Source organism: Corylus avellana, chromosome 10 (genome assembly GCF_965113065.1).
Source record: "Corylus avellana chromosome 10, dhCorAvel1.hap1.2, whole genome shotgun sequence".
NCBI lineage: Eukaryota > Viridiplantae > Streptophyta > Magnoliopsida > Fagales > Betulaceae > Corylus > Corylus avellana.
Window position 1 is genome coordinate 19,117,066 of NC_142499.1, and position 24,979 is coordinate 19,142,044.

Sequence of the window (24,979 nt, forward strand, 5' to 3'; positions counted from 1 at the left end):
TTCCTTCTCTCTTTCTCATGTGCTATCTTCAGATTCATGGTATCTATAAATAGACCTATTTGATGATCATCACAATTTTGGCTTAATTAGAATGTCATAGTCCCAGTTGATTTATAACGCACGTTCTAGATGCACGACAAATGCACCGAACCGGGGGCTGGTCCTACGAATGATTCATATATTGTTTTTCTTCCGAAATGAAATTTATCTATTTGGACTTTTTGACTAGAAAATTCTGTCTACAAAATAATTGAAACTATATATATCTTGTTTCTACCCCTTTTATTATAATTTTTTGGATTAATCGTTGAACTCATGTTCATCTATTACACTTATTCTATTCTGGTTAATTGATGTGTTCTAAATAAGTTTTTATGTCAACTACTTTAGATAAGAAAGTTACTTAAAACATACAACATCAGTATAAAATGAGTGTGATAAATAGGTGAGAAGACTAGCATTATTATGGAATTTGCATTGGCGACCTGGCACTTTTTAACCAACTTTTTTTCTTTTTTTTTTGTATTATTATTATTTTTTTTTTTTATCAACTACTTAAAAAAGTGTAATACTGCGTACTCAACTCTCATATTACTTTCATATAACTAGGTTAATACATAACCCATAAGTAATTTGATTAGCCTTTATTTTTTTTTAAAAAAAATTACAATTGATGAGCACTGCCACATCATCCCAGTTATATAAAAGTAGGACAAAAATTAAGTATTTAGCATTACTCATAAAAAAAAATCACGTTAGGAGTATAAAAAGAATGTTATAAATAAGTGAAGAGTATCATTACTAAAATGATAATAATAATTTAATAATAAAAGGGTTAATTTTATAGATATTGTCTTATAGTTTAAAAAGAGAGTTGTGCAAAGAAAGCATAGCAGAGTGGCAAGGGAGTTACGAATCCTTCCTCTCGTAAGGCTTAAAAATACAAAATAATAATAATAATAATAATAATAATAATAACAACAAATTTTTAAAATTTTTGTAGGGGCAGGCGCTCGTGCCCGACTCCCTTTCTCTCTACCATTGGTCCTCGGGGTGCTTTCTAGCTGTGGGTGGTTGGTCGGTGGTGGTGCGTGGAACGCATGAGGGTGTGATTGGTTTTTGTTATTGTATCTTTGTTGTTTTTAAAATAAAAATATATTCTCTCTAGATATGTTTAATTTTAGTAGCGATTTATGTGGTGAAGTTTTATTTATTTTTTTGTGTTTTGATTTCATGAATCCTTAAGAATAACGGAATTGGTTTCCGATCGGTCTTTTGTTTTCTTATGGTTCCTTTTCTAGGAGCAAGCCATAGACAAATGATCAAGAAGTTATTAGACATAAAGAAGAATTGTCATTATGGTAGTGACAGCGAAGGGGATTGCGATTGATAAATACTAGTAGCGGAGATAAAAATAAATAAAAAAAAGCCAGGGAATCAATTTTGTACTGAAGAGTACAAAATTCAAATCGGAATTAGAAGTACTGCAGAAAGATGGGAAAGCAATAATTAAAGAAGCCAATTTAGACACTTTAGCATTAAAGAAGCCAAGTTAGACACTTAAACAAAGAAGCCAAGTTAGACACTTTAACATTAAAGAAGCCAAATCTGACTTCTTTTTTGTTTTTGTTTGATAAGTAATCTTACACATTTTTAACTACGACCGGCATCTTCCTCGAATATCTGGCACTCGTCATAAGCAAAAAACAATAGAATGTAGCCAAACTTTGTTCACCGAAAAATTCTATTGGATATGTTTTTTTTTTTTTTTTTTTTTTTTTTTTTTCTTTTCTTTTTTACATGTCCATACAAAGGAAAGAGGAGGGAGGATTCAAACTAATGACCTCCACTTCATTAGACGTGGTTCACAGCCGATTGAGGTAGCCCTCGAGAACGATATGCTTATAAGTTGTAATTGTAGATAAACGGCAATAATATTGCGACCATCATTAATTTCTAGATACGACAATATGCAAATAAATAAATAAAAAACTGTCCTTGTAGGCTTGGAGCTCTTGCCTATTATTAAAATATTGATTAAATTAATTAATCCTTTCTTTTTGTAACAACAGAAAATCAATTGCTTATGATAATTGATCATATATAAACAGAGAATAATCATCAGCTTCATCAGAACTTAGAAGCCATGCAGGAAACCAATTTCAAGAAGGCGTGTGCTTATGCTTGCAAACTAGGCTCCAAGAGCCTGTTTTAAACTCTATAATTAAATTACTTTTTGTAACTTATAAATATGAGTTGGAAATTGAGAGTACACAAAATATGGAAATTGAACCATATAAACTAATTCAAAGAGAAATTCATGTAAAAATGCATTTGAATTAATGTCCACCTTAATGCGTACCAAATTGTCTAGGGTTTAAGTACCCGACTATAAGTATCCCCAAAAGGCTACTGTGCGAAGCTTTTAGCCTACAAACCTACCTTGTAACAATCAAAAATATCATTCACATGACACTTTATCTTGAAAACCCACTTACACTCAACAATATTCGTGAAGGATGGAGGAACCAATACTCAAAAATATCACTATTTTTTAAAAAATAAATAAATAAAAAGACGCTTTTAATGGCCCATTTTGCTCACGCTTTAAATAAGCGCTGATATAAATTATCTTTAATTTTCCTTAACTCCAATAATTTGGGTCTTTAAAATAGTGTCATATATGTTTAATTTTAATTGGGACTTTATCGTAAGTGCCAATAAATTTATTGGCACATGCTAAAGATAAAATAAATACATATCCAAAAAAAAAGAAGATAAAATAAATACATGGATGCTTTATTAAAAGCACCATAGTGGTAATTTTTGGCACACCGGCGTGCTTGAACAGTAAGCATGCCGGTGTTAAAATATTATTTTTTTTTATTTTTTTTATTGTTCAAATATTATTTGAATAATATTTTAACACCGGCGTTCAAGCATATCTGTGTGCCAAAAATCACTACTCAAAGCACCAATAAATTTATTGTATGCTGATTAAAAGAGAAAATAAATTTATTGTATGCATGTCATGTCACTTGCTATCAAAATCAACACAACCTATTCTCAGAAAAAAAAATCAACCTAAGCAATCACGTGCAAGAAAGAATTTCATTTGACCAGCCTATGATCAAGAGCAGGTTTTCCTCAAACAGAAAATAATTCTTCAAGGGTGTTCAAATCTCTACCATCATTTATATTGAAATTTTTTCAAGAGGGTACAACTTTTCTTTGGGATTTTCGTCATCATCTTCATCATCTTTCTTGTAAGTACTGCTAAAGTGTTCACCAACCACTCCATGCATGTAATCAAAAGAAAATTTCAAACAAAAAGTTCGGGTTCGTCCCACTAAAGACCGATTTGGTATGGTGAAATTGTGTTCGCTGGTAGACTGAATTGTGCAAATAAATTTTTGGTGGTAGAATTTCGATGTGATGATGGTGGTGTGGTCGGATTTTTGAACATGACGGCTGAGTTTTGGCGTTGTCGTGCTGGTAGTGGCGGTGTGGGGCATGCGTCTTTTGCACCCGCAACATCGTTTGTTGCTGCTCACATAGGTGTTCATTTTTTATTTCCGCTAAAGTGCTCTCGAATCTGCCAAGCAACTCGTCCATTTTTCTTTGGCATTCTTGAAAAGAAGTATAAGAATATATATATATATATATATACTCAAATTGATAGTAAGTTTATATTTTTAGACTTGAGAGTCGGGTGTGTTTGGTAAATGATTTTGAGCAGAGAAATGATGAAAAAATTGATTGATTTGATATAAAGTAGAAGAGAATAACTTCAATCAGGTCATGGTGTAAATCGGGTGTTTTGCACACTCAATAAGAAGAAGGCATCTCATTTGAAATACCAAAAAATAATATAACATATATTTGGTATTTTTACCTAATGTATCAGTAAAATATAATTTTACACCATATTATGATAGGAGGGACTTACTTTTTTAAAAAAAAAACAATAAGTTTAAAATTTTTTTGTAAAAAAAAAAAAAAAAAAAAAAAAAAAAGAGTTAAGTCTTTAAGAGAAAGTGGAAAATGGCTTGCCAAACAAAACCTAATTCCTTCCTGAATGAACCAACCACATGAAACAACACACAAGGAGATCGACCGACTTCTTTCTAAAGTTCAGAACATATCTCAATATCCTACATGAAAAGGCATATTAACTTTTATATCCTATAAAGGTACCTAGAGGTTGTCTAATATTACCCTGTATCCCTTTTCATCTTTTACAACAAATTAAATGAGAATAAATTAAGCTCCACCTGTATTATTTGAAACAGTAAAACTTTATATAAAATTATGTAATACAAACCTCCAATAAGTTTAAGCTGTCTACAACTATATAAGATGGCACATTTAATTAATGGAAAATCTCTTAGTGCGTGCTACAACAATAATAAATGATCAATTGGTAAGTATGATCTTTATACAAACACTTCTCTCCGAAATGAAATAAAGCAAGTGATCTTTTGCAATATATGTGGCTTTTAAAGCTACCATCAGATTAAAATCAATACAAGTTCATCACAAATTCAATTGTGGTTTTAAAAATTACAAAATTAGATGTAAAAATGAGAATATGTGTAGCAAACACCAAATTTTACTGTTGTATAATTTACCTGGAAAACTATATAGTAAAAAAAACATGTAAATAATTCATGCATGTTTTGTCACATGAAGGAAATGCTGTGTGGCCGATGATTATAAAATTTAATTTATATTTCCACTATATATGGAGTTACCCCACATATATATACATGTGAAAGAAACAACAATATATATATATATATATATATATATAACGCAATAAATCAAGAGATGGATCTGATCATCTTCTGTATATAAAAGTCTCCAATAATCATCAACCCCTCTATGATAGCATGGAATTAATATGCTCATCTTCTTTAGGAGAATGCGTGCTACATCCATCTACTCACCAAAAACGGTTATATGATGAGAATATGGGTTGGGATTTTTTTGACGATTTTCTTTTGTGTATGAATGGGTTGGGAAGATGGGTTTTTTTTCACTCATTAAAAATCTGAAATTTGCTTAGTATAGAGACTAGTGGGGGTGGAACAGAGGTTGCGTTCAGCGGAGGAATATTTGGCGTTGGGGTCTAGTGATAGGAATATTTGGGGTTGGGGTCTAGTGATAGTATAAAGTTATGATTAGATAAAATAATAGCTGAATTGGAATGCAATTTCAATTCAATTAGGATTAGATTATTTAAATTAATATTAAGATTAGGTCATTAGAATTAGAGTTTTTTTGAATTTGAATATTACAACTTTAGGTGTTATCCCTTTAAACTTTATCTACTTGTATTTCTATTTAAAGACGACGTATGTATCGAGCTCCAATTGGATTCACTTGTGGTCTGTCTTCAACCCTAATTGGAGTTCATTATCAATACTATTTCCATTCTCATTTCCACATTCATCCACTATTCATCACTTTCATTAGAAATTACCTATCATCTAGCGGAGGAGCGGAGGAGGCAGGGCGATGGCTCCAAAGCCTCCAATAGTGTGTCAATGAGTACTTTTGTCGATGAGTGAGTTTGGTTCCGATGTTTTCATACATTTTTTATTTGTTGTGTATAATTGAGTTGTCCAAATTTGATTGGGGGTTGCAAAAGAAGAGTTTTACGCCTTGTCAAGATAGTAGGGGTTCTCAAACCGTAAAACATTTTTCGAATTTGAACATCTTATTCTCAAATCGATAGACTCTGCTGAAAAGTCCCTAAGGCTCGCCCAGGACTTGACCGGGACCCACTTGGGACTCGACTGGGACTTGTCCGAGACCTTGTTGAGACCCGCCCAAGACCTAATCAAGACGACTAGAACTCTCCAGAAATCAACTATGACTTATCCGAGAGTTGTTCTTCACCCCGTCAGGACTTGCCTGGTACCCTGCTGGGACCTGCCCAAGTCCCTGCGAGGACCCGATCGTAACCCACCCCAAGACCTCTTCAAGATCTAACAGGTAATTGCCCAGGACCTTATTGGGATTCGAATAAGATCAGCCTGAAACTAGACTGGGATCCTATCGGTACTCGCTCGAGATATCTCGGACATGTCTAAGTCAAGTCCCAGGCGAGTCTTGATGGGGTCTCAAACAGGCTCCGGCGAGGTCCCAATCAGGTGCCAGGTTGGTCCCGATCAGGTCCCAACAAGACTCGGTTAGGATACTTCCAAGACCTGGTCGGGACATTTTCGTAATTTAGAGTTTAGGATGATTGAATGAAAATATATATAAATTGTGATTTTGAGTATGCACCAAACACAGTAAAATGTTTTCTGCTTAAAATATTTTTTGACGAAAAATATTTTATGTCGAAATAAATGGAGCATTAGTTAGGGAGTAAACTTAATTTGCAGAACTTTGACAAGCTAATGGCAATTATTAACCTATTTTTCTTTCTTTTTTTCGTTTTTAAGATGAGAAAAATTATATTTAATTCCTAGGTTTTGATTTTGTTTTAATTTAGTTTTCGGGTTTTGAGCTTTGCCCCAATATAAAATGAGGGGATCTTTTTAATAGATTGCTATACGATAGTGTCACTTGAAAAATTAACCATTTTGTTTTTTACAAATGCTGATTTAATGGCTATTTTTAATGCCACATCATCAAGTTGTATGTTAGTCATATAATAGTATGCTAAATGCATTACTCATTTAAAAGAGGTCACTCGCACTCTATTACTTAATTTACCATTCAGGTTTGTCATCGGTCACTTGTATCTCATTTGACACGTCAGTGTTTATGTTAGCATTCGATGCAAATGCCACATCAAGAAGTACCAAGTCATTTGTAGAACAAAAAAAAAAAAAAAAAAACCTTAGTTAATTTCTTGAAAATTTATTAATTATATATATATATATATGATCGGTCGCACGACTATTGATTTCTTGAAAATTTCTTGAAAAATCGTTGTTGCTACCAATGGACGTAGGCAATCTTGCCAAACCACATTAAATTATTGTGTCTTAATTCTTGATTCTTGCTTCTTTTCCTTCTTAGTTGTATACAACACACATTGCAAGTAAACAAAAGGGGAAAAAAAAAATTACAAAACAGAAGTTTGCAAGTGAACAAATTAATAAGCAAATTATCAAACCTATTTGACCTCGTGCTGGCACAGAGTCCTCTGTTCATACACCCCTCCAACATTACTGATGGAGTCCAAAACAGAGTCTCTTCTGCGACTTATGTGATATTTAATCAAGATTTAATACAAAAATTCACATAATATTTGAGCTTATGACCAAATTCATTTCCTTGGTTTTGTTAGTTACAAGTTACATGAGATCGTGAGCCTCAACTGTGTGGGAAAATTCAAAATAATTTACAAAATTTCTGGTAAGGAACTGTCGACATTTACAACGTTAAAGAATAAAGACCACTCCGGCTGTTTGATTTCACCAGAATAGTTCAAGTTGTATGCAGAAGTTTTGTCGTCAACGGGAAAAAAAAAAAAGTATATATATGTATATATATATACTCATGTATTGCCTCCGAAGAGACTGGTCTGGCGGCCAATCCTACGCGGCAACCCAAAATTTTGGTAAGCCCTGATTTCACCTCCCAGCCCGGCTGTGACAATTACCAACCCCCATGATGTTGGTTGGATGCCATGGCTCACATGGGTATTTCCAGCATCAAACAAAGACCAAGAGGAAGACCAAGAAGAGGATGGATTTGCAGCAGCAGATATGGAAAAAGAATCGCCGACCCTAACTGATGCAGAAACTGAATTGAAAGACTCACCAATCCCAGATTCCGTACGAGAAACCAGAGCAAGCTCTTCCTCTGTGGGAGTTGAAACACTTTCTTGAGCAGTGGAGCCTTTCTTGGGAAGCGGTGGCAAATGTCTTTTACTGTTTGTGCTGTTGTCCTCTCTGATTGGAGAAGCACTGGCGGATGGTAATGGGGAGTTGGAAGTTTTGGAGTGCCTTTTTGAATGCACTGGCATGGGAGGGGGATCACCTTTTATTGTGCCTGGCCATGGGATTGCTACTGAAACATCCTTGCACTGGAAGTGCTCTTGTTGTTGGACGGTGACTAAGTTTTTGCCTTTTCCATTGCCTGCATTTCTGGGCTCTTCTCGCTTCCAAATGTAAACATGAGAGTCTTCACTTGCACTGATGATATATCTCCCGTCTACACTAAAAGAAGCTGCAATTTGGCTGCTTGTATTTCGAAAGCCTGTGATCAAGAAACAACCAACCCCATTATGAGTTACCATTAAAAAAGTTTTAAAATGATTATATATGGAGATACCTTTGAACTTATGAGTGATATCTGAACCATCCAAAATCCGAATCCGGGAATCAGCAGAAGTAACAAGCACTTCAGATGGATTTCCTGGGGCAAACTGTTCATACATAAAGTTACTTGCCAAGCAATGATAAGGAGAACAAAGGGTGATAGAATTTGAAACTAAAAAGCAGGATTACCTGGAAGCCAGTAATTTTTTTAGCGTGAGATTTCTTCTTTGTTTGAATATCGATTTGGCTTATTTGATCCAACTTGCAATCTGGGTCAAAAATAAGATGGAATCAGCAGAGGCTTATGTATAAAATAGGGACTAAAAGACACTCATATATACCTTCTGTGTTATACTTGCGAATAATCCCTTTGTGTGAACCAATGATGGCACCCTGCAGTTTTCAAAACCAAAAAACTTCATTCTGACAAATAAAATTAAGGATTCTACGTTGAAGAGTATGAGACACAAAACAAAACATTCTGGAAAATATGTTAGAAACTGGACCTGGCCATCAGGGGTGTAAGATGCAGCGGTGACCATTTCATGAAAGTCAATCCAGTCTACAACATGCCGATCAGGTATGCTCCATAGCCTAACCTTTGCATCCAGTGAGCCACTAATGAAATAATTGTCATCTACAGGATTGAACTGTATGCAAGTTACTGCAAAAACCAATATTCCCACGTCAAAAATGATCTATGGGTTGGATTATGATTGACCTATATAATCTTATATTTATGTATCGACACGATCTGAATCTGACACGCATTAATAGGGCTGACAAAATTTTGATATGACCTATGAATCTAACATGAACTAAACACAAAATTAGTTATGCTTCTTACCATAGTCATTGTGGGCAAACAACTTTAAGCAGCTCTTGCTTTCTAAGTCCCATAATCTCACAGTTTTGTCCATTGAAGATGAAAGCAACAGCTGCAAATCCATTCAAAATTGGACCTGGTTATATTAACATCTCTCTGTAACTATGTACATAAGAAATGTAAAGAAAAACTATTGATACACATTATTTAAAGTGTCAGCATTTCGTGTGCAACAATTGTTGATTCATGATAACCTGAGATTTGGACCAGGACAGGTCCAAAACATCATCCGCATGACCTTGGAATGAGCAGACAGGCCTCTCTGAAAGCGAGAATACTGTCTCCGGCACGTGAACATAATCTGGAATCGAATTCCATTTTCTGGTGGCAGACTTTCCCTTTCTCTTCTTCTCCGACGGCAATGGCGTAACCTCCCCAAGAGCCGGAGAGGGCCTATTATCCGGCGAAGCAGCACACAACGAAGGATGGATGGGACTCATATTCTGGGTCATAGCTCCTCCTTCCTCAATAGGCCTTAACGACATGATCTCGCACTCCTGCACTTCCCACACGTGAACCACCCGATCCTCCCCTGCGCTGGCAAGAAACCGTGCGTCGTGGCTGAATTTGATCGTCCAAATCGACCCCTCGTGGGCCTGAATCTCTTGGCATAAATGCAGCGCCGAGAGCTCCTTGTACGTCTTCCCGCTCTGCCGGACTTTTACCCATTCCGACGAATTTTTTCCTAGTCTCTGCTCTAACAGTACCGGAAATGGAAGCTGCGAGAATTCTCTCTCCTTCTCACCAATCAACCCTCCGCTCATCGAATTCGCTATTCCCCTCACGTTCTTCAACAGCGCAGCCCCTCCTCTCTTGCTCATCCTTAGACTCTTGGAGAAATACGAATTGGCGCTCACTTTTCTCTCGATGGCGCTTTCGTCGATGCCGTTCATCAGATTCGATGAGACTTTCTCTCGACGCATTAGCTCCTTCACCACCGGAGAATACCCAACACACTTTTCGAATTCCTCCATCGTCAGCTTCCTCCCGGTCTGAAGGTCACTGAGCCTGTTCCACATCCCGTCTTCGTCGTACTCGCTTACGATGAACTCCGTCCCCGTGTCCAGGTTCTTGATTAGAAAGAACGCGCCGAACCGGGTCTTCGACAGCGCGCCCCGGATGGACCGCCCGGTACCGGTGGCGGATTCGGATCCTTTCGGCCACACTCTGATGGAATCCGCGTACGGAGGGAATACTCGAGCGTGTGGCGCGAGTATCATCGAGTAGGTTCTCGTGAGCCTTTGCTTCGATACTGCGCCGATCAACTCCACTTTCCGTCGCCTGGATATCGAAAATGTCTCGATATCGCTGTCGGACCGTGACCGGACCAGAACGAGCGGCAATTGCGACGGCGATGGGGAATTGGAATTGGAATTCGAAGGCGACTCTGTTTTGGGTTCTTTGGTAGGAGAGGTAGTTGGTGCAGAAGTAAGCCGTTGAGATTGAGATCTATTTGAAACGATGCGTTTGAAGCTGATAAAATCTTTCTTATTGTTGTCCAAGCCCATGCCACGTAGTAGGCGCTTGCGGCGTTCGTTGATGGACCCCGGCGCGGAGATCCAGACATCGTAGTCGGGGGGTGGGGACGAGGAGCTTCGAGATTTGGCGGAGTGGACGGAGGAGGCGGCGGAGGTGAAGGACACGCGACTTTCTTCGAAGTCGACGCTGTCGTCGTCTTCTTCAGATGAGGAGGACGCGAGGTCGAGCGAAATGGCAGAGGAGACTCTGTCGTTTGACTCGTAGAAGCGGTCGTCGGCGTCGTCGTCGTCGCGGAGGCCGTCCCAGTTCATCGTTAGAGTCCGTTTGCGTTCCATCTTGGCGCATTGGTGAGAATTGTGTGGAATTATTGTTTGAATTTTTATTTTTATTTTTTATTTTTGGAGGAAAAATGGAAAGAATTAGAACAGGAGGAGGAAGTGGAAGAGAGAAAAAGGAGGGGGAGATGGAGGCGGTTGGTTACCGTTGGAGGAAAAGAAACGGTCAAAATAAGGGGGTTATGGCTCATTACATCTCTTCACGTCTGCGAGGCTGTGAGCATTTTGGTCCATTGCTTATGGCTTGGACGTGGTCACCAAAGCGGAAAGAACAAAATAACATCTTAAAGTTTAGGAAAAAATATTGTATCAATCAAATTATTCTTTAGGGTTTAAAATTAATCAAATCTTTCTTTTAAGATTTTATTAGTTATCAAATCACCCCTTTCCTCCTACTTTCGTTAATTGCCGATCTAAGAGAATTCAAAATCATATCCAATAGTTATACAACACGAGTATATATTGTACAATCAACTTTACCAAGTCAAATGCATGTCACCGTGAATTACCACGTCATTAACAATGCCGAGTCACCAAATCATTAAATCTCATATAAAAAATAATGAAAGAGGTGGTGGTCGTTCGATCACGCCCTCCCACAACATAGAAGTTGTTGTGGCCACCTCTTTTCATATTAGGTGGGGGTGGCTACACATTGACCCCTCCCACAATATAATATGGATTAGTGGGAGGTGGTGACGGCATGACCACCCCTCTCATAATAGATGAGGTGGCACCTGACAATCTCCTCCAACAACAAAAGGGTGGTTGTGCGACCAATTACTTCTCTCTTTTTGCTTATATGAGATTTGGTGATTTGCTGACAATTCATTTTTAATGATGTGGCATTTTATGATGTGGCTTCTTCATTGATGTGTCACAAACATGGCGATCCACCGTAGTATGCATCTAACGTGATGAAGTTGATTGTGCAATATTGTATACCTGTGCCGCAAAAGTGTTAGATATGAAGTGGCATTCCTTCATAAAAGTTAATGAAAAGTGGGACGAAGTGAATGATTTGATAATGAATTAAAGCTTAAGGATCGATTTGATATATTTTGAATCCAAATGAGTTATTTGATCAAAATCCAAATGAGTTATTTGATAAAAGATCAAATCCCGGGAACTAGAACAGTATTTTTCTCTAAAGTTTAACACATCATTGATCTAAGATATGGTTGATTGGTTCTTTTTTTGAGTTTGGTTAGAAAGTGTTAGAAGACATTTCCTTTTGCAACTCAGCTTGAGGATGGACACAACTCATAGATCAGAATAATAATGAAGATTGATATCCAACCTCCTACTCAAGAGCACCTAAAAAGGAAGAGGTTGGATAAGCTCAGAGACTTGCTCGGCGATAATATCTCCAATGCTTAAGTTAATAATCTATCTAAGGAGACTGATAAAGATAAAGTAGTGGTGCAAAATAAAGGACACTTGCAGGATAATCTCTCTCTCTCTCTCTCTCTCTCTCATACTTATAATGTCTTAGTTTCGTGGTTAATTGAGAGGCGGTTCCATATATCCTTTAGTCTTACCCTTAGGGAGGTAATGTTCATATTCATATTAATGTTAGTGTAATTTGAAGTATATATTTTGTTGGGGAGAAAATATCTCTTAGTAGGTCCCACTCCTTTTTAAACTTACAACATTACCCTCACCACTCATTGGGCGACACATGTACACACCACTTTTGCACTTGAAGATATAAGGAGATAGGAGAAAAAGAGAAAAGGGGTTCTTCTCCTTCCTCCACGCAAGACCTCTCTAGCAAAGGTGTAGAGCTAGAGGGAGGATATCTCTCTCTCCAGAAAATTTCTCTCTCGCATATCTCTTAGACTCTGATCTCTATCCCATGTCTCTCTCTCTCTCTCTCTCACCCTTCTCTCTTCCCCGTAAATCTCATGTACCTCTCTCACCATTTACACACTAATTTATGGATAAATAAAGATAAATTTTCATTATATTTCTTATCCACAAATAAAGATGCTAACTTAAGCTTCAGAGAGTTTTCGGCTCCAACCGAAGACTCTCTGTCTTTGTTTTGCAGGAATCTCATTGCCGTACATGGGGTTCTTTACAGCTTCGCTATCAATAAAATCACTAGGTAGCAAATTCTTGGACTAGAAAAACGCTCCAACATATTTCATCAACTTATGATTTAATGATTGAAGAATCACTATTAATCATAATGCTTTATTAAGAAAGAGGATTTTTGTTGTTGCCATAAATCCGGTTTTTTCTCTGAAATATTGGTCGAACCTTTTCTTTTTGGGCACAATGTTTGTAACAACTTATTGCACCAACTTAGAGAATTGTATTCTGGAAGTTCTCTTTCTTTGTGCAATCTATATGATCATGAATTAGTCAATGATTTTACTAATCAATGGTTTTCTTAATTTAGATCATGAATCTTGACACTGTAATATTTTGAAAAACCGCAAGCCCTCTAGTACTCCAATCGTGCCACATTTTCTTCAACTTTAATTATGATATTTTTGAGTTGGCTACATTTTTCCCATAGGAATATATGCTATCTTACTTCATTATATATGTGCTGCTGCATGCCATTTTAATCACCAGCTTTACCCATATGTTGAAAATGTTTAATAAGTAATTGGGAATATGTTTTTTAATTAGCAGTGAAGATGCTACAGTACTGGTGTTGATTGGTTGCTGACTGTGTGCCACGTAGGCTATGTGGAGATCGATGAAGCAGATTGAGAATCTTGATGTTGAGAGAGATCCTTCAGCAGTCAAATAGGGCAAGGTATCTTCACCTTTAACCTTGAAGTTCTCTAGTTCTTGTTAGGTTGTGAAAAATAGAAACTAAGAAGACAACATGAACATGATCATGCAAGGGAAACTATATATGACTAAACTACATTGTTTATATTAGCGGGTTTATGATGTTTGTCAGTATTTTCCATGCTATGTAAACTTGATGTTGTTAATCTGATTGTCAATTGTTCAGCACTTTTGTTGAATTCTGTTCTTTTGAATGTATTTGATCTTAATTAAATATTGGTGAATAGTCGTAGTTGTCTCCTTGTGCACCTTCAGTTTCCACCCTACTTTTTCTAGCCATTGGCGCGCCCACCCCCACCACCCCACGCCCCCCCCCCCCCCCCCCCCCCCCCCCCCCACACACACACACACATATATATATATATATATATATATATATTAAATTTATCAAAACAAAAATTCCAAACTTATCAACGACAATTTTAGTTGTCATCGCTTCAACAACCACGATTTGTCATCGATCATTGGTAAGAATAGATCAGCGACAACTGAATGCAGACGTATGTCGTCTCTAATAAGAACATATCAACAACGACATTAGCTTTATCGTCACTGATAAGAAGATACCAACAACGACACGCCGCTTTAACCATATGACTTCTTTGTTTTTTGAGAGGAAAAAAAAAACTAGATTGGTTATCTTTGGTCAAAAACACGTATAAGTTATGTATCTGATGCTCATGTTTATAATCCAAACAAAAAATTACATAAAGACAGAAATGGACAGGAAGGTGTCATCATCTGGGGCTTAATTAAGCTGGCATTTCTTGTCTGTTTTTCTGAAATGGATGGATCATAGCTAGTCAAGGACTCAAGATAGTTACACTCTCTTGGCAAAATAAAAATATCATTTTTTTTTTTTTATGAGATTGATAAATTGGAAACAATAAAGAATTATTCCTTAGATCATGGGGATATTGTTCTTTCTTTTATCTACTTAATTATTATCTTCAAGGATGTTTGCCTCTCTTGGAAATCTAAGTTTGATCTATATAATTAAGGGATGGATTAGTCTTTGGCTCATTGGATTAACCAAATTAATTAAAATAATTACTACATGACCTTAAGGAAATGACAATGCAATGCAATATGATATCGTCATCTTCATGGAACCAAAAGGGAATTGGCCTAAGCGTAAAATGGACGAAAGAATCTTTCAGAAAGAGAAAAAGGATTCCAAATCTTTAATGTCGAAAAGATAGAAGCTTCAAATTTTATTCAATCTCTGAGAATCAAATTCTCTGCTCAGAACAAACAGCATAAGACCTTGAGTACAAAAGAACCCGAGGGTGCAGTAAAGTAGGAAATTCTACATATCCGCCTCTTTTTTCTTGGTCTTTACTTCATATTTGATGATCTTTTGAAAACTTTAACTTTACACAATCTTCTGGGTCTTGGACCAATCCCACCAAATCAAGATCTAAAACCCAGAAAAGAAAAAAAAAAAAAAGAAAAAAAAAAGGAAGACAAAATCAAGAAAGAATAATCATTCTCCATTGCACCATTCTTATAATTTAGATGATCTCTCTGCTTCATCGTCTCTTCGAGGTTTCTTGTTGCGATTTGAATCAGAGAGAAGAGGGAAAGGGAAAAGCGATTCGATCTCTTCGGAGAATTCAAGCGGGAGATTTCTGCGTACCTTATTTGCAGGGAATTTTCTTTTCAATGGCGGTTTGGGTTTTTTTGGAGCAGGTGGGCACTGTTTGATCACTGGGATTTTGTGATCCAACGATGTTGGAGTTTTGAACCCATCATCGTCTTCCTCGACGACCATGACTACTTCTCCTAGCTGCAGAGATGGCCTTTCGCGTTCCTCATCAGGAGTCTTCACCTCGCAACAATGTCCATCGTCTTCCTTGACGACCTTGACTACTTCTCCTAGCTGCAGAGATGGCCTTTCGCGTTCCTCATCAGGAGTCTTCACCTCGCAACAATGTCCATCGTCTTTCTTCTTCTTTTTCTCTTCTTCTTCTTCTTCTTCTCGTTTGTGAAGCTCCGGCACGTCATCATAACTACTCTCACTCTCGTCTTCAAATATCAATCTGGGTGTCGCCAAGATTTTGAATTCCACCACTTCTTTAGAGTCTTTGATGAGAAAAACCTCCGAATTCGACATGCTTGAGAAGGAGATCAATCTGGTTGAGTATTTCTGCGTACGTGTAAGATGATAGAATTACCAAATTAAACGAAAAACCAAGAAGAAGAGAGAGAGAAAGAGAGATGGGAAGGCTAGAAGAGAAGTGTGGTTGTTAGAGATATCCTGCATACGGAATGGAATATAATCCTCAAATCACCACTTTTTTTTTTTTTGTTTGTTTGGTGATTTCTACAGAGCTTCTTTGTCTATACTTTTGGTGTGTCTGTGAGAGAGAGAGAGAGAGAGGAAACGGTTTCAACAGAGGCTATAAAGAGAGAGAATGAGGGAGTTTATGTGCATCGGATCCTTCGCCAGGAGGAGGTTTTGACGGCCTCCACATTCTCTGCATAGAGAGAGAGAGAAATATTAGAGAATTTAGGAGTAGAAAATCTGGGTTTCGAAGTATGCTTTTCTTTTTCCTGATCTCTACGAACTTTGATGCAGCTATGCACGTGGTCTGCGACAGGGGGGACCATGTAATTAGTTGGGAAGAAATAAAAATAAATATATACACACATAAGAAGAACCCCGTTATCATCTCGTGATATATTATTAACGCTTCATCTCATATATATATATATATATATATATGCTTTGTTTATATACCAAGTTAAGGACTGCATGTAATAAACTTGACTTTGTCAACTTCTACCTTTTGTATGGCGTACGCCATTCCCATCTGTTACTACTTTGCCTTCACAATTATAACCCATCAGATTCCGTTGAGATTAAGATACGTGTTTCATATGTGTTTCATGACAATATATAGAATAAGGGGCTAGTTTTAATGGAATATAATTGGACCCAAGTAGAAATCCCGTCATTTGCAAGTTACTATTGCCAATTAATGAGTTTTAATCTCTATTCATTTTGAAGGAAAATATTTTTTAGCCTTTGGGTCGTATAGAAAATGAGCAACAGCGAAAAATAGTCGTCAACGTCCAACAACCTCTAGTGGAGGGTCCGAAGATGGTTTGTGAACTCGATCCGTTGATTTGAGAAAGAGTTTCAAATCCAAAAAATGATTATACTGTTTTAAAAAACATAAACTATTTTATATAAATTAAAGAAAATATTTTTTTGCTTAACCAAAAATGTTTTCGACCGTACGTACTAGAGAAAACATTTTATATCGAAACAAATATGTAAATTAATTAGCTAGGTTCTTAGAATATGGTTGAAGAAAATGCTTTTACATCCTATGAGTGGAGTTGGGAAAATGGCCTTAATTAATTAATGCCTCGATGGAGTTGTTGCAATTTGTATACCACATGTACAAGCCAATAACACTATAAACCTAGCTATATTTTATGGTTGGTGAAGCATTAATATTATATATACCTTTTTTTCCGAATATTGCGTCCACTGAACTTTTAAGTAAAAATCAAAATTCTTTTAGTCATTCCTTGTAACTTCCAATATCCCATAAAAAGAGATTAATTTCTGGTACCACTAAATTACGTACGAGGCCTAATTTATCTAATTTAATCCAAATACTAATTAAAGCTACCACTCTGCGAATAGGTAATTAGCTTAAAATTAATGCAACCCAAATACCAAATCTGGTGCAATTTTTCCTCTTGAGTTAGATGGGCATTGAATAAGACCTAAGTTCAAATCATATCAAGCGGTCCCCAAGGGGTAGCTCAATAGGCTGTAGACAACGCTTAATGAAGTGGGGGTTACTAGTTCGAATCCCTTTCCCCCTTATCTTGTATGGACATGTCAAAAAAAAAAAAAAAAAATCATATCAAGCGGGAAAATATGTCAAATTACAGGGAATTAATTTGAGCATTTAAAACTCTATAATTTAGTTGTATGATCAATAAGAATTAGAAGATGCATGATTAATATTTATATGATCTTCATCATGTGATTTCGATTTTGCTATGTTAGAGTAATTGAGTCAAAACAACTGCATAGATCTTTACTATTTAGTTAGTCAGATTCTTATTATCAGTGGTGGTGGTGATTCAGTTGCCTCAAAAAAAAATTTTAAATAGCTGAAAAATTATTAGGTTGACAGTTCGACTCTCGAAATGAGAATCATTAATTCTATTAGCATTAGTTGTCTTAGATCTCATTGATGCCTAGATGGGTTTATAGGTCAAGAATTCGAATTCCGAAATGAGAATCCTCAATCCTATTAATAGTAGTTGTTTTAGGTTCCACTGATGCCCAGATTGGTTTGAGTCATGGTTGTCAGGCTATAGATTTTCACTGTCTAGGCCTCTTCTATGAAGCTTCCAGCAAGAAGAAATGTTTTTTTTTTTTTTTTCTTTTATGTTTTTCTGTTTTTTGAGTGTTTGGCGTGGTGTAAAAAATCTTTTTTGAACCATTTTCAGAGCTGCAAACGACAGCGAAAAACATATCGACATTTTCCGAAACAAATGGGGCCTAAATCAGTGAAAGTGTGATGTCGATGAAATTCATTGTAGCATGCCAAGACCATTAACTAATCAAACCAAACTCTACACGACAAAAACTATGATCTTGGTCGCAAAGACAATCATCATACTCCATGTCATCGGCTCTGCATTTTCTCAACGTAAAATCTCTATCAGCTGCATGCCTTTCAGCAAACTCTTGAAAGCAACCACACCAACTTTGGCATCAGTAACGCATTCTCTCTAATAATTAGGGCCATATGATACAGCTGCTCATAAGGACACCACTTTTGCTAGTAGAAAGGGAAATTTTCATCAAAATGGAAATATAGAAATAGACAACATATATTGTACATATTTATCAACTCGAAGATGTTGCTCCTTAGTTGCTTATAGTAATAATCTGCAGCACTTCTGCACTTCTGACATGTTGTATTAATTGATCCTCAACAGGGGATTGGATTGGGGCGATGAACTTTCTTTATTGCATGCAATACGAGTAGTTTAAGTGAAAGGATATTTGGGTTTTATCTGTTCAGATAGGTACCTGAATAGGTGTGGTCCAAATATCCTCGCACATGCTGTGTTTATGGTGTCCTTTCCGAATAGGTGGGATCGAATAAGTACCCTCTCACATGAAACTTATTGCACTGGATCGATCGAGATTAATCTTTTATTCCTGTTTTTACTCTTCCCATCTTGTCTTAATGTGCAATAAACAAGGCTCGTCTTAAGACTAGAAAATTAATTAGGATTGAGGCCAAAGATCGAGCTTCGTCTCTCTCTCCCCTCTAGTGCTCACTACCAAATCTTAATCTTGAGCAAACCACCTTGTTTCCACCGTTTGGGGGCGGGGGGGAAGGAGGAGCTCCTCCTCTTTTTCTTAATTTTTCTTTTCTTTTCTTTTCTTTTCTTTTCTTTTCTTTGCAACTTGGGAGTCCGTTCTACTAAGTTTCACCATCATCGTCCATGCATGAGCCCCACCAACCCACTCGTTAACATGCTTTGTTCAGCCCCAGCTCCTTCGTCTCTGCGAGTGTCCGCTACGAACCCACTATAAAAATAAGCAATTTTAGTAACTTATCGGTAGTGACAATTTTTTTGGCAAAAAAACATCACTACTAGTGTGGTGTCGTGTCAATAGCGATGTGGGTGACACATCAAAAATTATATAGTCTACAGTGAAAATTAGTGACATGTGGAATTGAACACATATCATTAATTAGTGACGTGTGAAATTTCACATGTCACCCTCCTAAAGGTGACATGTTAATCTTGACACGTCACCAATTGGTGTGGTGTCGTGTCAATAGCGACGTGAGTGACACGTCAAAAACTATGTAGTCTCCAGTGGGAATTAGTGATGTGTGGAATTGAACACACGTCACTAATTGGTGACGTGTGAAATTTCACACATCACCTAAAGGTGACATGTTAATCTTGATACGTCACAAATTGGTGTACACTAACGGTACTGCTTTAACACACATGTGGTGTACAAGCTACCGCCATCTCTGTAGTTTAATTGATGTTCACACGTTTGGTCTTTGGCTTTCTGCTCTCTCCCACATCAAATATTCGCAGTTAGGCTGATTTCATTAAGTGGTGATCACATTTTCCGGTTGCAAATGGTTTTGAGGTGTCCTCTGGACATTGGGCTGGTGTCTTCCAAAGGTGCCTATGTTCCGACCTCTATTAGTATCATTCCTACTGCAGCAATTCTCCTTCAGGTATGCTACAACAATGGCTTCACAGTGGAGATTCGAGATGGGTTGCGGAACCTTTCGAGATTCGTGCACTTTCTCATGTGTATTGGAAAGGTTGATGGATCTTTCAAGAGTCGACATCTTCTCCTGCCTCAAACCGCTACTTAATGCGGCTTTTTTTTTCTTACTGCCGATGCCAAAAATGTATAAGACCGTGCCATTGATCACTTGGCATAGTCTTTCTTATTTTATGCTTAGAATGCTTGTATTTGTTATGTTGTAATATTTCTCTCCTTTTCTCTTGCAGTTTGCTTAGAAAAAAAATGATAATTAAGACTAATCCTCCTCTCAAAAAGGGAGTTGAGATCTAATCAGCCTCCGTTTGCTATTATCATATATATATATATATATATATATAGCATTAAAAAGCTTCCATTAAAAGAATAGGGATAAATGCAAAATTGGTTCCTATGGTCGGCCTAATTTACAAATCACTCCCTGTGGTTTAAAAAATAATTTATAGGTCCTTCGGGTAGGCCAAAATAACATTTTATTCCCTAAACTCATTTTCCGTTAAATGATTTAACGAAAATCGTTACATTGCCACATCACACCCAATAAAAATAAGACACGTGTTCTTTTTATTTATGCTTTTAAAAAATGACAATTAAACTTTTTCACGTCATTTTAAGGCTCCAACACACACTCCACGTCAAATTAAATAAACATAATCCCTCTATCTCCCTTGTGTCGTCGTCGTCTTCATCTTCCCCAATGATTCTTGCCGTCGTCTTCATCTGCGTTTTCTATTAAAACTTACATCCACACATGAATATTCCTACAAGCACAAGCACCATTTTACACATGCACACTAAAGGACAAAACAAGCCACGCAAAAGAAAAAAACAATTGCATATCTCAAAAAAGAGATCACTTTTTAAAAGATGAACCTACGGTTTGCTTTTTAAAGTCACCATCTTCCAACATCTATTTAACACAAATCAGAAAGCACTTGCCATAGAACAAAAACAAAAAAACCAGACACATAGAGAGGGAGAGATTGTTTCCATAGAAAGCATTGTCAAAAAACACAGATGCCAAAATTTCAGACGCAGTTGAAGACGATGGCAAGAATTGTTGGGGAAGATGAAGACGACGGCAGCACAAGGGATATAGAGGAATTATGTTTATTTAATTTGACATGAAGTGTGTGTTGGAGCCTCAAAATGACGTGTAAAAGCTTATTTGTCATTTTTTAAAAGCATAAATAAAAAAGAACAAGTGTCTTACTTTTATTGGATGTAATGTGACAATATAACGGTTTTCGTTAAGTCATTTAACGAAAAATGAGTTCAGAGAGTAAAATGTTATTTTGACCTATCCTAGAGACCTATAAATTATTTTTTAAACTACAAAGAGTGATTTGTAAATTAGGCCAACCATATCGACCAATTTTGCATTTATCCCAAAAGAATATGTTAAAAAACAAAAATCATCTATATATATTCAACCATGCAAGTAATTTCTTTAACGAGACGATAAATTTTACGAGAAAATGGAAAATCATGCCTGAGAACAACCCGGGGGACCGGCGCCCATTGGAGTGCATGGTTTTCATCATCAAATAGTGAGGAGAATTTAACTTTAGCAACACCGCCCACGCTTTTTCATCCGCGTGCCAAACACGCTCCCACAAACAAACCCGTTCTGCGACTGTCGAGTACAACGAGTAAAAGGAAAACAAAAATGACCGGCGAGTGCGCCTGGCTTCGAACTACGGCACGTGAAAAACGGACCCCTTTTTTAGCTTTTGGGATTAAGTACAAATTAAGTAATTAATTAAAGCTGTTAAATTATAAATAATTATGAGAGGGGGGCAATTGTACGCAAAGAATGACATTCGGGAACAGAAACACACACAGAGATGAGAGATGTACGCAGTGGTAGTACAGTACACACTCTCATGGGGAATCATTGCGAGTCATGCACATGCATGGCTCATGATTTTGCCACCCATCGCCAACCGTCATGATTCATGCCCCGTGTCTCAAAATCATCTCCCTCTCCCATTATCTTCTTCCACTCTGCTATATGATCTCCTCTCAATTAAGGCTGCCAAATGTCATTACCCAGCCTGCTTTAACTATCATAACTAATCATACAGCTGAAAATAACTACTATTTTACTCATCAATACCAAATTTTATTTTGTTAAATTCTTAACCTTTTTTCTAATACCAACTTATACATACCAAAAAAAAAAAAAAAAAAATTCTATTGAACCTATAATTTAGGGTTAGTAATTTTGTATGCAACCTACAAATTTGACATAACTCAAACTCGACATACGACATTAAGGTTAGCAATTTTTTGATATAAATAATGAACCTAACATAAAATTAGTGAGTTAGGGTTAACCTATATAGTATATAACTGATACCTCGATAAGACTTAAACCCGACATGTGAATACGAATTACTACCCCTACTATAACCATAATAAGTAACATATTCTTTTCGTGTGTCACAATTTTTTTAAGGAATAAAAATCCTCAAACATTTATTTGCCTGAATTATTGGTAATTCAAGCATACAATTATGAAATTTACCTGCCTGAACAAGGTGTTTGAACAATCCAAAATTTTATTTGAACAGATGAATCTTATAAAGAATCTTCTCATGGTTTTCATATTCAAATTGCTAGAAATTCAAAAACAAAATATTTTTCCTAAGCTAAGACAAATAAGGAGTTTTGAGTTTCAAGGATGATCTTCTACCAAGCAAAAGACATATTGGGGTCATGCAATCATTGAGGCGAGCATGAGGATTATCTCATCTCACACAATATATGAATGCATGTATAAGCAGTACACATGAAAATTGAAATAATGTGAGCGTGTATATATATATATATATATGTGGGTAATGTAATAAGGTGTGGTATGTATGACAGTATGAGCACGTTTACGTGGGATCTGGGTCCAGATTCTCTGATCCTCCTGATGCATGGCTAGCCGGCCAACTTTTGGTTGTACAACATAAAACTTTGTTGGAGTACAAATGTCATGTGTCCACTATGTTGTGTCGGTCGATAATGTCATGCCATGCCATTATCGGTATGTCAGGGTACTCAGGAGCCCAAAAATTAATTCCCATGTCATGTCATGGCATGCCATTATCTGCTCCGCCAGCCAACCATTTCTCATGATTATATATCATATATCATATGCTTCTCTGCAATATCTTTCTCACATATTGTTTCTATACACATGAATTAATTTGCACGACATAAAATATTGTTAATCACAAGAGAAAAACGTCATTTAGGTCATTGTGTAAATTTAATATTTTGCACCCTCCAATAAGAAGCAGACACCTCAACTTACAACACCAAAAAATAATATAACTATTTGCACTAAATAATTTTCCTTCTCTTTGAAAAATACTTCATAAACAAAATACACATTCATGATAAAACTATCGGACCGACCGTCTTAGTTGGTTTTAGAGATCGACTTTGGTATTGAGGGCTTAGATGTGGGTGGGGGTTCCGGTGGTGGGTAGTGGGCGTTTGAATTAAAGAGATACTGTATTTTCATATCCATCATATTTAGTATTTTTACCTGATGTGTCAAATTTCTATTGAAAGTTATAAAAATGAGTTTTATACCACATCCTCATAAAAGAAAAAGGATCCTCTCCATTTCACTTTAAATTGAGAGGTTCCATTTAGTGTATTTAATTAGGGGGCATAGTTGTCCACAAAAATTTATTCAAAAACTAAATAGACAACAATGCCCTTCTAATCGCAAATGGCTCTCTGGATTTTTTTTTTTTTTTTCCTTTTTTCTAAAAATAAAAAATCGGCAAAATATATATATTTTTTTTAATTTTTTTTTTGGAAAAGCAAAATATTATCTTGTTGCATGCACTTTTTACCCACCCGCCAGTGGCCCAGTATCATCCGGCCACAGACGTATTTGGGCCGATAGTGGGCCAATGTAAAGCAATCCTGGCTCGACTATTCTATTAAACACCTGAAAACTTAACGGCCCTATACAACGGAACCCAACAAAAGCCCAAACTCTTTAGCTGAATTGAATGAGATTCTACTTTCATTGTCAATTTCATTGAATACGGCAATACATTCATTTAAATAAATGATTTTCTGAAATTTGTAGGTGATTTTAGCAACGATACTTTTTTATATCTTAAATTAAATTAATAATTAAGATATACGTTTTATTGATCTCTAAGGTATAGGTTTTTATAAAGAGTAATGCTACACATACTCTTAATCCCACATATCATTACATAGCTTTTAAAAATCATAATTAAAATTGAAATTAATTACTCTTTAATTTTGATTAAATTGTAATTTTAAAAATCATGTTAGAGAGTATGAAAGTAGAAATGTGAAAGTGAGAATTTGTGTACCATTCCTCTTTTATCAAATTGCCTCATATGATTCAAAAGTTATTAATTTACTACATAGGGTAATGATAAACACAACGCTGGCGTGCATGAACAGTCATGCACGCCCATCAATTTTTTTTTTTAATATTTAAAATATTAAAAAAAAAAAAAAATTGCTGGACGTGCGCCAGCGTTGTGTGAATCATTACTCTACTACCTAATATTAGAACTATTAACAAATAAATAATTATGTCTACCTTTTGTCACTCCCAAATTCTATTGAGGGGATGACCGAAACTCAAAAGATTAGGGTGGTTTGACCATCCCTTGGGCCAATCTAAAGTTAGTCTAATGAGTCAATGACTCCTAGAATTTTTTTTTCTTTTTTTAACGGGACACATATTATAGTCTAATTGGTATTGTGTTTGTGATGATTTAATTTTCGCTGTACATGATTATTATGTGTTTATATTATCTTTGGTTTGTTTAATGGGCCATAAACAAACCAAAATCACAGCAGGACGTGAGAGGACCAATCA

The 24,979-nt window shown here is 36.3% G+C and overlaps 2 protein-coding genes across 2 annotated transcripts; both read right to left on the minus strand.

Moving 5' to 3' along the window:
* Positions 1 to 7,333: 7,333 nt before the first annotated feature.
* Positions 7,334 to 11,000, minus strand: LOC132161884 (uncharacterized). Its single transcript, XM_059572098.2, has 7 exons — positions 9,366 to 11,000; positions 9,133 to 9,223; positions 8,792 to 8,949; positions 8,627 to 8,678; positions 8,475 to 8,554; positions 8,299 to 8,392; positions 7,334 to 8,223 (listed from the first exon to the last, which is right to left on the minus strand). Exons 1-7 carry the CDS (start codon positions 10,983 to 10,985, stop codon positions 7,520 to 7,522), a joined length of 2,799 nt encoding a protein of 932 aa, XP_059428081.2. The 5' UTR covers positions 10,986 to 11,000; the 3' UTR covers positions 7,334 to 7,519.
* Positions 11,001 to 15,274: 4,274 nt separating this feature from the next.
* LOC148583464 (uncharacterized) lies at positions 15,275 to 16,291 on the minus strand. The gene has a single exon (XM_088511329.1). The coding sequence runs from the start codon at positions 15,910 to 15,912 to the stop codon at positions 15,304 to 15,306; it is 609 nt and encodes a 202-aa protein (XP_088367455.1). The 5' UTR covers positions 15,913 to 16,291; the 3' UTR covers positions 15,275 to 15,303.
* Positions 16,292 to 24,979: the final 8,688 nt, after the last annotated feature.